General features: G+C 44.1%; 1 protein-coding gene across 3 annotated transcripts in view; it reads left to right on the top strand.

Moving 5' to 3' along the window:
* denr (density-regulated protein) overlaps window positions 1-6545 on the top strand; it is a 33204-nt gene extending 26659 nt beyond the window's left edge. For all 3 annotated transcript variants that reach the window (XM_068055059.1, XM_068055060.1, XM_068055061.1), the window contains 3 exons: window positions 1911-2027; window positions 2343-2482; window positions 6126-6545. In XM_068055059.1, coding sequence (XP_067911160.1) covers window positions 1911-2027; window positions 2343-2482; window positions 6126-6170 — 302 coding nt within the window. In that variant the 3' untranslated portion in view covers window positions 6171-6545. The remainder of the gene's footprint in view (window positions 1-1910; window positions 2028-2342; window positions 2483-6125) is intronic.
* Window positions 6546-14534: the final 7989 nt, after the last annotated feature.

Genomic DNA, 14534 nt, shown 5'->3' with positions numbered 1-14534 from the left:
TTAACGGTTCAGGTCTGTGACCTTTCATCAGAACATCTGATCCTTTTATGTTGACTGCCATTCTATTTTCATATTCTCTCTTCAACAGTCTTATTTTCCTCTGCACCTCCCCTCTCAACTTATTGTACATGGCCTGGTTCTCACTTGAAGAATTCACTTGACATTCATCATGCACCCTCTTTTTTTTCCATCATTATCTCTATCTCCCTCATCATCCAAGGAGCCCTGTTTTTAGTTTCCTTACCTTTCGCCCTTGTTGGATTGTACCTAGCATTTACCTGAAACATCTCTTCCTTAAAGATAACCCATTGGTCTTATGCAGCTCTTCCTTTGGTTCCATTCTACCCTGGCTAGATCACTTCTCATCACATTGAAATTAGCCCTCTTCCAATCTAGACGTCCTACCTTATTTCATTCCTTACTTTCCTACATTACTAGTCTAAACCTTATGATAACGATGATCACTGTTACCCAAGTGCTCCCTGACACACAAATTTGTACGTAATTTGAAACATTCATTGAATTTAATTGTAATCGTCCATGCAAAAATATTTAGAAGTCGTTTTTAAATATATTCCCCCATGTATGTAGATTAACTGACACATTCCCTAAGGTACACATTTCATCCTATTAAATTAAACTTTATTTGCATTTTCCAAGTGCTCTCAGGCCTTACTCCCTGATTTCCAGATTTTTTTGATTATTTCTTCCACTTCAGTAGCACAGATCTCACTGAACAAGTGTATGTGCCAGAGAGGGTCTGAGAATTTTGGTGGCCAGGAAACCATCCACTAGCTGGTGCAAATATTCGTAACCAGCTGATTACTTACAAATTAAACATTCTTGCCTTAGTGTAAAAACTGCCTATTTGGTACTTGGACACAGTCAATTTAAGGTAGCTGTGTTCTGACTCAATGTTTCTGTTCTGCAGCTATTTTGGTTTCCTGTTCAATACCACTGCTAATGTGTTAACGCATGGAAGACTGCTGTAACATTTCTGCAAAACAAAACTCACCCTCACAAAGAGAACAATTCTGAACTAAATGTTCTAGGTTTCCACTGATTTTTCTTGCTCCTTACCATTTTTCTCCTGAAGATGTTGACTCCTCGCTGAGATATGTTTCCATGAATAGGCCATCTCCAGTACATTGTCCAAGTGACCATTATTCATATGGGAGCCTTAATAGTGAATGTTAGCTATTCGAGTGTAGGGACTGGCATCAAGGTCAAGCCCACTCCTGCCGTCACCCAACATCCACACTTAAGCACTTCCACAGGATCGTAACCAGAAGTGGGGACTCTGCACTGCACACCCCCACACCTCCCAGTTTAAGGCACTGAGCCGTACCCTTTCCTGAGTTACAGTCAGCAAACTTACCATGGACTCTGAATTGACCCTGGCCTTCCTGGTCTTGTATAGACTAACTGTCCACTGGATAAACTCACTGAGGCGTGAGGGAGGCTTGCAAGCAAGCTCTGTATCAAATGTTTATTCTCAGGCTACCTACCTGTGGTCAATAGTTTTGAAGTTACAATGCAAGCCCTAGCAGCAAGTCTGCAGATATCTCTAACATATTTGGAACTCAACAACAAATCATGTGAATGCACAATAAATTATTTTTACAGCATTACTTGGTTATTGTACTCCTGTTTAACATATAATGTGCACAATGTGGTTCACACATGGAAGTAGACCTCTCAAGTGACGAGGTATATATCTTTAAATGTCAAATGAAATTGCAGAATGTAATTCTATAGCTGTTTCTGATCATCTCAAAAATATGACAGACTTTCTTTGTATGGCTTGTTAAATTACCATGCATGATCGATATAAAGCAAGCATAGTCCTAGGGATTGTGACCTATTTTGGCAAACATGTTCTAAATAAATGTTAAAATATTATTTTTAAGGTGGCAGAGGTATAATTAAACAAAAAAAGAAGACAGCACCCCAAAAGGTTACAATAGCCAAAATTCCAAGAGCAAAAAAGAAATATGTAACAAGAGTATGTGGCCTTGCAACTTTCGGCAAGTATTTGCTGTTACTTTGTTTTACTGTCATTTTACTTTTTCTTGCATTATGGAGAACATGAAAAACATGAATTGGGATATTCCATAGGTAATATTCTTTCCTATTTACTATAGTTTGTTTCCCTCGGTCTAACATTCATAGCTGCTGAACGAGGTGACTTGTAATATTTTAATATGGAGAGAACAAACTGACTTGGAGCTAAATTAAACGCACAGATAAATTAATGCCCTTCATTCCTGACAATGTTGTTCTAAACCTGGAATCAAGATTTGGTTGATATAATTGCTAACGAATCTCTTTTGTATAAACAGAGATAGAGCTAAAAGAAGCACAAAGATTCTTTGCTCAGAAGTTCTCCTGTGGAGCATCAGTAACAGGAGAAGATGAAATCACAATTCAGGGTGATGTTACAGATGATATTATGGATGTTATTCAAGAGAAATGGCCAGAGGTAAGACTATACACCTTCTCCAAAACACCAGTATGTGACTTTTTACTACCTTCAATGAGTTTTACTTAGCAACCTAAGTATTGTTAAAGTCCCTGGATTTGAAGTTGATAACTTTTCTGAGAGTTGTCACTCTACCAGCTGTAGGAAGCTACCAAGTTACCTTCTGTGCCTGCAATTTCCAGGATGGCACAATCTGAATATGCAGTACAGCAGATTTTCTCAGCATGCATCATTCGGTGTACAACTTGGAAGAGTATCTTTCTTCTGGATTTTGAGCGTTTGTTTTTCCAAATGACTCTTAAGCAGGTATTTCAAAAGTAAGAGAGAGAATTTCACATTCAAACAACCATCAGCTGCTTAATTTTATGTTGGAGAGAAAAGCCTACCCTTAGAGACCAAGGGGGAAAAAAGGTAATTACACCACTTTTGGTTTATGGTAAGAAATTGTTAATTATTTACAGAAAATGTATTTATTTTGGTCGGTTCAAATTGTTGGATTTGTTTTTCCAAATGAAAAGCTGGAAAATGAAATTATTTTGAGGAAATTATTTTTAACTTTTTAATTCAGAGAATTTAGCTCTGAGAAAGACACAGAAGTTGCAGTCTTCAAAAACCTGAAGATTGGCTTAAATAATTGACCCAGGAAGGCCCAGCAATTACACCTTGTGGCCTTTAAAGAGATGTATTTAAGTATACATAGCTATCCTTCAGCAGTAGTGCTGTGCAAAAGCAAAATACTGTAGATGTTGGAAATCTGAAAGGAGACAAAAACTGGGAGAATAGAATATCATCCTCAAACGAAGTAGGGTGGAAGAAAGTGTAATCGAGATAGCTGTTGGGTTATTGGACTTCTGGAAGATATTGGTTGACAATCTATCCCCAGAAATAGAAGTCGAGGAATGGAAGGGAAGACGAAGGTGGAAATTAGCAGCAAGGTTGATGAATTTTTTTTTGTTTGTTTATGGGATGTGGGTGTCGCTGGCTAGGACAGCATTTATTGCCTATCCCTAATTGCCCTTGAGAAGGTGGATGTGAGATGCTGCAGTCCATTTGGGGTCAAAGGAGAAATTGCTCAGTTTGAGAACAAGTTCAGCCAAGCAGAGGAGGATGGTAGTGAATGGGGACTAGTTGGGCCTCTGTTCAAGAAAGAAGCAGAGGGCCCACAGACCATCGTGGTGGGGGATGGAGATGTAGAAGGACTGGGTGTCCATGTGAAAAGGTGATGTTTAGGGCCAGGAAACTGTTAGGCTGGCAGAGGGCATTGGAAGATTTGCAAACGTAGGTCGGTAGAGACTGGACAAGGGGAAAAAAAATAGAATTGAAATAGGAAAAAATAAGTTCAGTGGGGCAAGAACAGGTTGACACAATGGGTCTGCCAGGGTAGTCCTGTTGTGGATCTTAAGATGGAGGTAGAAGCAGGCTGTTCGGGGTTGGGGACTATGAGGTTGGAGGCCAAGGGTGGGGGATCTCCAGAGGCGATAAGGTCAGTGATGGTCTGGGAAATGATGACTTGATATTCATTGGTGGGTTCGTGGGTCCAGAGGGAAGTAAGGTTTTGGCGAGTTGGTGTTCAGGTAGATGTCTGTTCACCAAACAGCAATAGCGATTACTCATTAGCAATTTAATTGGCTATCATAGTAGGACCTGAGAAAACAAAATGCTGTCAGTTCAGAGGGACTTGGATTTGAGTGAGTGAGGGGAGCAGAGAAATTGAGATAGCCAATGTCACGTGGGCAGTTCCCAATGAAAAGATCAAACGAGGTTAAGAGGTCAGAGAGAAGTGTCCAGGTGGAATGAAATTCTGAAAATGGGAGAAAAGGCGGTTGGCCAGAGAAGTGGGCGCAGAGACAGGACTCGTGCCAACTTGAAATTCATTGAGGTGAGGCTGGAAGGGGATGAAGCTGAGGCTGTATTAAAACAAGGTGAGGCTGTAAGGGGCTGAAGCTGAGACTGTATTAAAACATATGCAGTACCACAGAAGATCTGCTGGTATAAGGTTTGGAAGTGATCTGTTATCTTGGATCATCAAACTAGTTCTCAGCCATAATAGCTACTTCATCAGTTGAATGTGTAGCAGTAGTTGTACAGCTACAAGACTGGCATATACCCAACAATGTGGAAAATTGCCCAGGTATGTCCTCTACACTAAAAGCAGGAGAAATCCAACATGCCCCACCAGTCTACTCTCAATATCAGAAAAGTGATGGAAGGTGTCATCGACAGTGCTATCAAGCGGCGCTTACTCAGAAATACCCTGCTCACTGACGCTCCGTTTGCGTTCCGCTGGGGCTACTCAGCTCCTGACCTCATTACAGTCTTGGTCCAAACATGAGCAAAAGAGCTGAACTCAAGAGGTAAGGTGTGAATGACTGTCCTTGATATCACGGCAGCATTTGACCGCGTGTAGCATCAAGGAGCCCTAGTAAAACTGGAGTCAATGGGAATCAGGAAAACTCTCCACTGGTTGGAGTCATACCTAGCACAGAGGAAGATGGTTGTGGTTGTTGGAGGTCAGTCATCTCAGTCTCAGGACATCACTGCAGAAGTTCCTCGGGGTGTTCTAAGCCCAACCATCTTCAGCTGCTTCATCAATGATCTTCCCTCCATCATAAGGTGAGAAGTGGGGATGTTTGCTGATGATTGCACAATGTTCAGTGCCATTCATGACTCTTCCGATACTGAAGCAGTTTGTGTCCATTTGCAACAAGACCTGCTGTTTGGTGAACAGTGGGCTGATAAGTGGCAAGTTACATTCGTGCCATACAAATGCCAGGCAATGACCATCTCCAAGAGAGAATCCAACCACCTTCACATTCAATGGCATTACCATCGCTGAATCCCCCACTATCAACATCCTGGGGGTTACCATTGACCAGAAGTTCAACTGGCCCAGCCATATAAGTACTGTGGCTACAAGAGCATCAGAGGCTGGGCGTTCTGTGGTGAGGAACTCACCTGACCCCCCAAAGTCTGTCCACCTGTCTCCAAGGTGCAAGTCAGGACTGTGATGGAATACTGTCCACTTGCCTGGATGAGTGCAGCTCCAACAACATTCAAGAAGCTCGACATCATCCAGGACAAAGCAGCCCGCTTGATTGGCACCCCATCCATCAGCTTCAACATTCACTCCCTCCACCACTGACACACTGCTGCCACTGTGTGTACCATATACAAGATGCACTGCAGCAACTCACCAAGGCTGCTTCAACATCACCTTCCAAACCAGTGACCTCTACCGACTAGAAGGACAAGGGCAGCAGACGCATAGGAACACCACCACCTGCAAGTTCCCTTCCAAGCCACACACCACATCCTGACTTGGAACTATATTGTTGATTCTTCGCTGTTGCTGGGTCAACATCCTGGAACTTCCTAACCTACATCACATGGACTACAGAGGTTCAAGAAGGTGGCTCACCACAACCTTGTCAAGGGCAATTAGAGATAGGTAATAAATGCTGGCCTAGCCAGCGACATCCACAATCTGTGGATTACCCAATAGCACTTAAGCTTGTAGAACATTTTTTTCTTGGTTGTTATACAGCTGTCCTACTTAAAGCAAAACTGACCACAGAGCTGTTAGTTAATCAATTTTTCTATGCTTTAAGTAGCTGCAACTTATTACTGTAGATTATTCTTGCAGGTGGATGATGACTCCATTGAAGATCTTGGAGAAGTGAAGAAGTGACCGAGTAGACTGCACTTTTATTGTTCAATTCAACTGGCAAAATAAATTCAGCCAAACAATAAAAAGGCTTTTTATTACAGACATCCTCTCTAGTCAAGCATCCTCAATGGATTTGAGGTGATTTTCTTGTACTTTGCTTGCCAAAGCTCCTGTGAAATTTCTGGATTATGTTTTTAAAAAAACATTGTGTGCACTAAAGAGATCCCTAGTTTAATAAAATATCTGTTTTGATCTCTTGTGGATCATTATATTTGTGATTGGATTTCAGCTGAGTTTATATATTCAACACATTGTGGTTCTGTAACACAAACCAGACAGCACAAGGATGTGAATTTTGTCCATACGTTCAATTGCAATAAATAAGGATGCATTAAACCTTTTAGTAGAATTCTCGTGATTTGGGAGTTTAATTGCTTTTTCGCTGAGAACCATTCACAGAGTGGGCTGGTGATTGGAATTACCGGAGTAAGGCCAATCAAATTCATCAACGCAAAAATGGCCAGGTTCTGTAAGGGCGCCTGCCCAAAGTGGTAATGGCATCATTGGAAGAAGGAATGCATTTTGCATCAGAAGCAGAGGCAAAGAGGTCAGAAAAAGCCTTAATTTCAGGGAGTCTCACATAAATATTCTGCTGCCAGAAGAGCAAGAGACCTCTGATGTAGATGGTAAAAGCAACATGGAGAAGTTAACAGTGGCTGTCAATGCCTCCTCTGTAACAGCCAGGATTCTTATGTAGCATAGCAAAAAAATTAATTATCTCCCCAGAGCAGCAAAGGTAAAGCACCTGTGGCATAACTGTTTATACATTTATGTACACGATATTTATGTTAGTGGCACCCTAAGTAATTACCCAACTGCTATTGCTCAAATACTAGCTATCAGAACCCAGCAGCAATTGCAACATTAGGATTAACTCCTTTTTGGAGTGACCTGCATAAGCATGCCTCCTCGATGCCAACTTTTCAGCTGTATAAACAGCAGCCCCTGGGGGAAGCCGATTGATGGAGTTTTCAGCATAAGTAAAACTTGCATTTATATACTGTTTTTCATGACCGCCAGATAACTCAAAGTGCTTTTATAGCCATGAAGTACTTTTGACGTGTACTAGCGGTTTTAATGTAGGAAACACAGCAACCAATTTGTACATAGTAAATTCCCACAAGCAGGAATGCAATAATTACCACAATGTTTTTGTGATGTTGATTAAGGGATAAATATTGCCCTGGATACCAGCCTTGCTTCTCTTCGCAATAATGCCTTGGGATCTTTTATATTGACCCAAGCAGGCAGAGGGGCCTTGGTTTAACATCTGATCTGAAGGACAGCACCTCATACAGTGCAGCACTCCCTTAGTACTGCACTGGAGTATTAGCCTAGATTTTTGTGTTTAAGCCCTGGAGTGGGATTTGAACTGGGAACCTTGTGACTTAGAGGCAAGAGTGCTACTATCAGCGTTGGATTCATATCCTGCTGTCTTTAACACTCAATCACAGGTTGTTCACAACAACAGGGTGTTGCAGGCTATAGGCAGAGGAGCCTCAGATATTAGACCATTAATGCCATAAAAAGAGGAAGCCTTGCTGATTTTGAGGAGGCGGACAGCAAACTGTTGGAGATGAAGAATTTTCCGGTGGCAGCTATATAGAGAATCATCAGGACTTTGTCACTTATGCACATGAGCACCCGTTGTAAGAAACTTGATCAGACATCTTTAAATGCAGCTGATGAGACATGCAGTAACCAGTCTGTAGCTTTAAAATTGTTTCTTTCCCCTTGATATGAATCATAAGATGTCACAGAGCAGGAGGAAAAGTGGATAGCACCCTTTCACCTGTGCCCTACCAACCCCAACATAATCCACAATGTTTTTCATACTTTCTTGCCAGTCCAGAGAACTCAAACTGGAAGGGCAGGTGGGGTGTATATGGTTCTGATGAGGATTTGCCATTGTGAGTCTTAGAACAGAAGTGAGAGGTGAAAGCAATAATGGCAATAGGGACTGGAGGTTCCACAGAAAGTTCTTAGATATGTATCCTGCCAAATCATATTTCAGCATAACAATAAAGGTTGCTGGAGGAGCATCATGTTTACATGGGGACATTTCAGAGCACCCTAGACAGGTGGCAAAGTTCAATGTTATCTTTTGTGCCAGTATGCAACAATGTAGTGCTGCGTGCAGCGAATGGCAGTACCACAAACATCTGTCACCATTGCCACTGACAGACCTCCAGACCAGTTAATGCTTCCAATGTCTTGGGGCTTCTGCATATGTGAAAAAATAATGGCAACCGGCATCCCAGAGATTCAGGATGCCTTCTCTCAGGGTCTGCAGGATCTAACTAGTACAATCGGATCAGCCCTTCCATTGATCAGTGGGCACTCAGGTTCAGGCATAGCAAGACTCCATGCTGCTGCTCTCCCTTCTGATGTGAACTTTTATGTAGTTTCCAGTCAGCCCCTCAGATGCTGGTCATATAAGAGGCAAGATACAGGACCAGGCTGCCCATGGATCTGCGGTGGTGATGTTGCCTGCTGAAGAGACCTTCCAGAACTCAGAAGCCTTGAGATGAGTGCCACCTCAGTCTCAAAAGGCTCATGGTACCACAGCACTTTCAAGCACCTCTGGTACCCCTGGCCATCAGGTCATCAAGTAGCATGTAGATGGAGTGCCAGAATAGATCTAACAGCATAGAGAGTAAACAGAAAGATGCATGGTGAATAAAAGAAGCAATTACTGTATAAATGCAAAAAAAAAATTTTTAATTGATGTAATTGTTCAGAAGTATGTCTGATTCATGGTTGGGTTTTGTGTTTGTATATTTGGAGGATTTCAATTAGGAACAAGTGAGCAGAACTGGTTGGAAAATAGTTATAGCTAAAAGGGCATTTAAGGACAAGTGTGCTTGGGTCAGTATATAGGCTGTAAGAGAGAGCAACTTTATTTATTCGTTTGGGGAAAGGGTGTTTATCAAATGTTGTCTAGTCTGTCTCTCCAGTTTACAGGGAACTTCTAATGGTCAAACAGTTGCTCAGCTCGTGTTGTATTTCCTCTTCAGAGATCTGCGTTAGAAGACACCTCATCAGGGCAAAGGTATTCAGCACACAGCGTGCCAGAAGTGCTCTCGAGAACCTGGCTTGTTTATACTGTAATATTCCCTCTGGTCAATGAAACGGCCGAGTATACCTTCGGAATGTCTACGGTGTGCTCACAGAATCGCAGAATTGTTACAGTGCAGAAGGAGGCCATTCGGCCCATCATGTCTGTACAGCTCTCCAAAAGAGCAATCACTCAGTTCCATTCCCCTGCCTTCTCCCCATAACCTTGCATATTCTTCCTTTTCATATAAGTCTAATTCCTTTTTGAATGCTTCAATTGAACCTGCCTCCACCACGTTCTCAGGTACTGCATTCCAGACCTTAACCACTCGCTGCATGAAAAAACTTTTCCTCATGTCACTTTTGCTTCTCTTACCAAATACTTTAAATCTGTACCCTCTTGTTCTCGGTCCTTTCATGAGTGGCAACAGTTTCTCTCTATTCTGTCCAGACCCCTCATGATTTTGAATACCTCTATCAAATAAATCACCTTTCAGCCTTCTCTTCAAGGAAAACAGTCCTAACTTCTCCAATCTATCTTCATAACTGAAGTTCCTCATCCCTGGAACCATTCTCGTGAATCTTTTCTGTACTCTCTCCATTGTCCCCACGTCTTTCCAAAGGTGCGGCGCCCAGAACAGGACACAATACTCCAGCTGAGGCCGAACTCGTGTCTTATACAAGTTCAACATGCTTGCTTTTGTACTGTTTGCCCCTATTAATGGATACTGTATGCTTTATTAACTGCTCTCTCAACCTGCCCTGCCACCTTCAATGACTTATGCACATTATACACCCAGGTCCCTCTGCTCCTGCACCCTTGATAGAATTGTTCTCCACAACTGTGCTACAACACAACAACAACTTATTTACATAACCCCTTTTAACATAATAAAAAGTCCCAAGGCACAAGGTCAGGTGACTAAAAGCTTGGTTAAAGAGGTAGGTTTTAAGGAGCATCTTAAAGGAGAAAAGCAAGGTGGAGAGGTGTAAGGAAAGTATTCCAAAACATGATGCTTAGACAACTAAAGGCACGGCCACCAATCGTGGGAAAGATTAAAATTGGGGATTCGCAAGAGGCCAGAATTAGAGGAACGCAGATATCTTGGAGGATTGTAGGGCTGGAGATGATTACAGAGATAGGGAGGGGCAAGGCCATGGAGGGATTTGAAAACAAGGCTGAGAATTTTAAAATCAAGATGTTGCTTGACCCGGAGCCAATGTAGGTCAGTGATCACAGGGGTGATAGGGGAACAGGACTTGATGCGAGTTAAGACATGGACAGCAGAGTTTTGGATGACCTCAAGTTTACGGAGAGTAGAATATGGGAGTTCAGCCAGGAGTGTGTTGGACTAGTCAAGTTTATTGTAATGTGGCCCCACCCCCCCCCCCCCCCCCCCCCACTCAAAAAGGTTGGACAACCTTGCTACAGGGTATAACATCAGCAATTTATATAACAAAGACTATGGCTCGGGATAAAAAAGGAAAGGACCTGACAGCCTGGTGTGATAGGGTATAAGGCATTCTTGTCCAGCAATCTGTTCAATGATCTAAGGTTCACCAAAACACCCAATGAGTTCAATTCCAGCAGGAATCCAGACAATGAAAGAAACTGGTCGAAAAAGTGATACAACATTTCATTGAGTAGGACCTTGACTACCTTCAAGATAGGATTGTGTGAACTGTCCTGAATAAACCATGCTCACGATTTGCCTTTATACGTCCTGTACACACAAATTTTAGGCATGATACTCATATATATTGCTCTGTATGATGTTTTAAAATTACTATTTTGAAACAATTATGATTGAAGTTAATTGTCAGACATTTTACTGACTAGCTTTATGAATGTTTATGAGCTTTTGGTCCATATCAGAGATGCCATCTATGACTCAGCTACGGCAAACGTGTGAAGCAGAATGCAGACTGGTTTCAATCTCATTTTGAAGAGCTGGAACCTGTCATTGCCTCCAAGCGCATTGCACTGTTGAACTACAAGAAAGCCCCCAGTGAGTTAACATCCGTAGCACTTAAAGCAGCCAGAAGCGCTGCACAAAGAACAGCCAGGCGCTGTGCAAATGACTACTGGCAACACCTATGCTGTCATATTCAGCTGGCCTCCGACACCGGAAACATCAGAGGAACGTATGATGGCATTAAGAGAGCTTTTGGGCCAACTAGCAAGAAGATTGCCCCCCTCAAATCTAAATCAGGGGACACAATCACTGACCAACGCAAGCAAATGGACCGCTGGGTGGCACACTACCTAGAACTGTACTCCAGGGAAAATGTTGTCACTAAGACCGCCCTCAGTGCAGCTCAGTCTCTGTCAGTCATGGATGAGCTGGAACAACAGCCAACATAATCGGAACTCAGTGATGCCATTGATTCTCTAGCCAGTGGAAAAGCCCCTGGGAAGGATGGCATTACCCCTAAAATAAACAAGAGTGCCAAGCCTGCTATACTTTCAGCACTCTACGAACTGCTTTGCCTGTGCTGGGACGAGGAGCAGTACCACAGGGCATGTGCGATGCCAATATCATCACCCTGTATAAGAACAAGGGTGACTGCGGTGACTGCAACAACTACCGTGGAATCTCCCTGCTCAGCATAGTGGGGAAAGTCTTCGCTCGAGTCGCTTTAAACAGGCTCCAGAAGCTGGCTGAGCATGTCTACCCTGAGACACAGTGTGGCTTGCGAGCACAGAGATCCACCATTGACATGCTGTTCTCCCTTCGCCAGCTACAGGAGAAATGCCGTGAACAACAGATGCCCCTCTACGTTGCTTTCATTGATCTCACCAAAGCCTTTGACCTCGTCAGCAGACGTGGTCTCTTCAGACTACTAGAAAAGATCAGATGTCCACCAAAGCTACTAAGTATCATTACCTCATTCCATGACAATATGAAACGCACAATTCAGCATAGCGGCGCCTCATCAGACCCCTTTGCTACCCTGAGTGGCGTGAAACAGGGCTGTGTTCTTGCACCTACACTGTTTGGGATCTTCTTCTCCCTGCTGCTCTCACATGCATTCAAGTCTTCAGAAGAAGGAATATTCCTCCACACAAAATCAGGTGGCAGGTTGTTCAACCTTTCCCGTCTAAGAGCGAAGACCAAAGTACGGAAAGCCCTCATCAGGGAACTCCTCTTTGCTGACAATGCTGCATTAACATCTCACACTGAAGAGTGCCTGCAGAGTCTCATCGACAGGTTTGCGGCTGCCTGCAACGAATTTGGCCTAACCATCAGCCACAAGAAAACGAACATCTTGGGACAGGATGTCAGAAATGCTCCATCCATCAATATCGGCGACCACGCTCTGGAAGTGGTTCAAGAGTTCACCTACCTAGGCTCAACTATCACCAGTAACCTGTCTCTCGATGCAGAAATCAACAAGCGTGTGGGAAAGGCTTCCACTGCTATGTCCAGACTGGTCAAAAGAGTGTGGGAAAATGGCACACTGACACATAACACAAAAGTCCGAGTGTATCAAGCCTGTGTCCTCAGTACCTTGCTCTACGGCAGCGAGGCCTGGACAACGTATGTCAGCCAAGAGCGACGTCTCAATTCATTCCATCTTTGCTGTCTCCAGAGAATCCTTGGCATCAGGTGGCAGGACCGTATCTCCAACACAGAAGTCCTCGAGGCGGCCAAAATCCCCAACATATACACCCTACTGAACCAGCGGCGCTTGAGATGGCTTGGCCATTTGAGCCGCATGGAAGATGGCAGGATCCCCAAGGACACATTGTACAGCGAGCTCGTCACTGGTATCAGACCCACCGGCCGTCCATGTCTCCGCTTTAAAGACGTCTGTAAATGCGACATGAAGTCCTGTGACATTGATCACAAGTCGTGGGAGTCAGTTGCCAGTGATCGCCAGAGCTGGCGGGCAGCCATAAAGGCGGGGCTAAAGTGTGGCGAGTTGAAGAGACTTAGCAGTTGGCAGGAAAAAAGACAGAAGCACAAGGGGAGAGCCAACTGTGTAACAGCCCCGACAACCAATTTTATCTGCAGCACCTGTGGAAGAGCCCGTCACTCTAGAATTGGCCTTTATAGCCACCCCAGGCGCTGCTTCACAAACCACTGACCACCTCCAGGCGCTTACCCATTGTCTCTCGAGACAAGGAGGCCAAAGAAGAGGAAGAAGCTTTGTGAATGTTAAAAGAATAAGGAAGGAATTATCTAACACATTCATCTAGATCATTAATAAAAATAGTAAAGAGCAATGATCTGAGTGCTGATTCCTGCAGTATATCACCAGTGACCAGTCTCCAAACAAATCCAGGTCCACCTAAAACTACTTTTAGCCGACTGCCTACCAACCAGTTCTTAATTCAACTCAATATATTACCACTGATACGAAAGGTTTCAAATCTTATCGAGAAGCCTCTCACATGGTACCTGGTCAAAAGCTTTTTTGGAAGTCCAAGTAGACAATTTCTAGGCCACTTAGCGGCCACGTAAGGGCCTTCGCACACCTCCATGGGTATTTTACCATTTTATCCATGGCAAGCGGGCGTGCTGGGGACATGAAAGGCTGCCCAACGATAACTGCTGGCCTCTCCACGCCCCGGGGGTGGGGGGGGGGGCCATGGCAGTCGGGCACAGGGTGTCCAATTGAATGCCACCCCCATCTCCCAACCCACCCCCGGGACCCAAGATGCCCCCCCCCCCACTTCCCCCAAACGACCACGCAGCCTCACCAAGGAACGACCGATCTCACTGGTGAGGCATGTGCAACTTACCTTTGCTCCTGGCTCCATGGCGTCGGCTGGGCTGCAGTCCCAGCAGTGGCCACCGCTCCTGGTGGCGCTGCTGGGACTAAGAGCTGCTGGCCCGCTGATTGGCCGGCAGCTCACTGAGCCAGGAATTCCTCCTTCAAGTGGGTGGAAGCCCCACCTCCGGACAATTGACGCCCTGGGACCTGTAAAATGCGGGATAGATCCCCGGGCTAGGCGGAAGCGGGTTCGCCACCGACCTTTACGTTGGTAGTGAATTCCTGTGCGCCTAAGGTAAGACACAGCCCAGTCTCTTTCTTCATTCTCTATCTCTGCGCTGTGAAAACCTGTCCGTTTTTAAGCACAGCTCTCTCCACGTCCACAGAGTTTGTTGGAATTGTCAGACAGTACCATGCTAGCCTTGCAAGCTGGGAGAATCTGCATTCCACAGAATTCCAAAACTGCAGCACAGGCAAGGTACAATTCATTTCTTTTGCAATGCTTTTATAAGCAGGAATCTCCAGGCAAATGTTCATGTCAAAGTC

This window comes from Heterodontus francisci, chromosome 23 (genome assembly GCF_036365525.1).
Source record: "Heterodontus francisci isolate sHetFra1 chromosome 23, sHetFra1.hap1, whole genome shotgun sequence".
Classification (NCBI taxonomy): domain Eukaryota; kingdom Metazoa; phylum Chordata; class Chondrichthyes; order Heterodontiformes; family Heterodontidae; genus Heterodontus; species Heterodontus francisci.
Note: the sequence above shows the minus strand (reverse complement) of the source record. Positions and strands in the feature narration are given on the sequence as shown.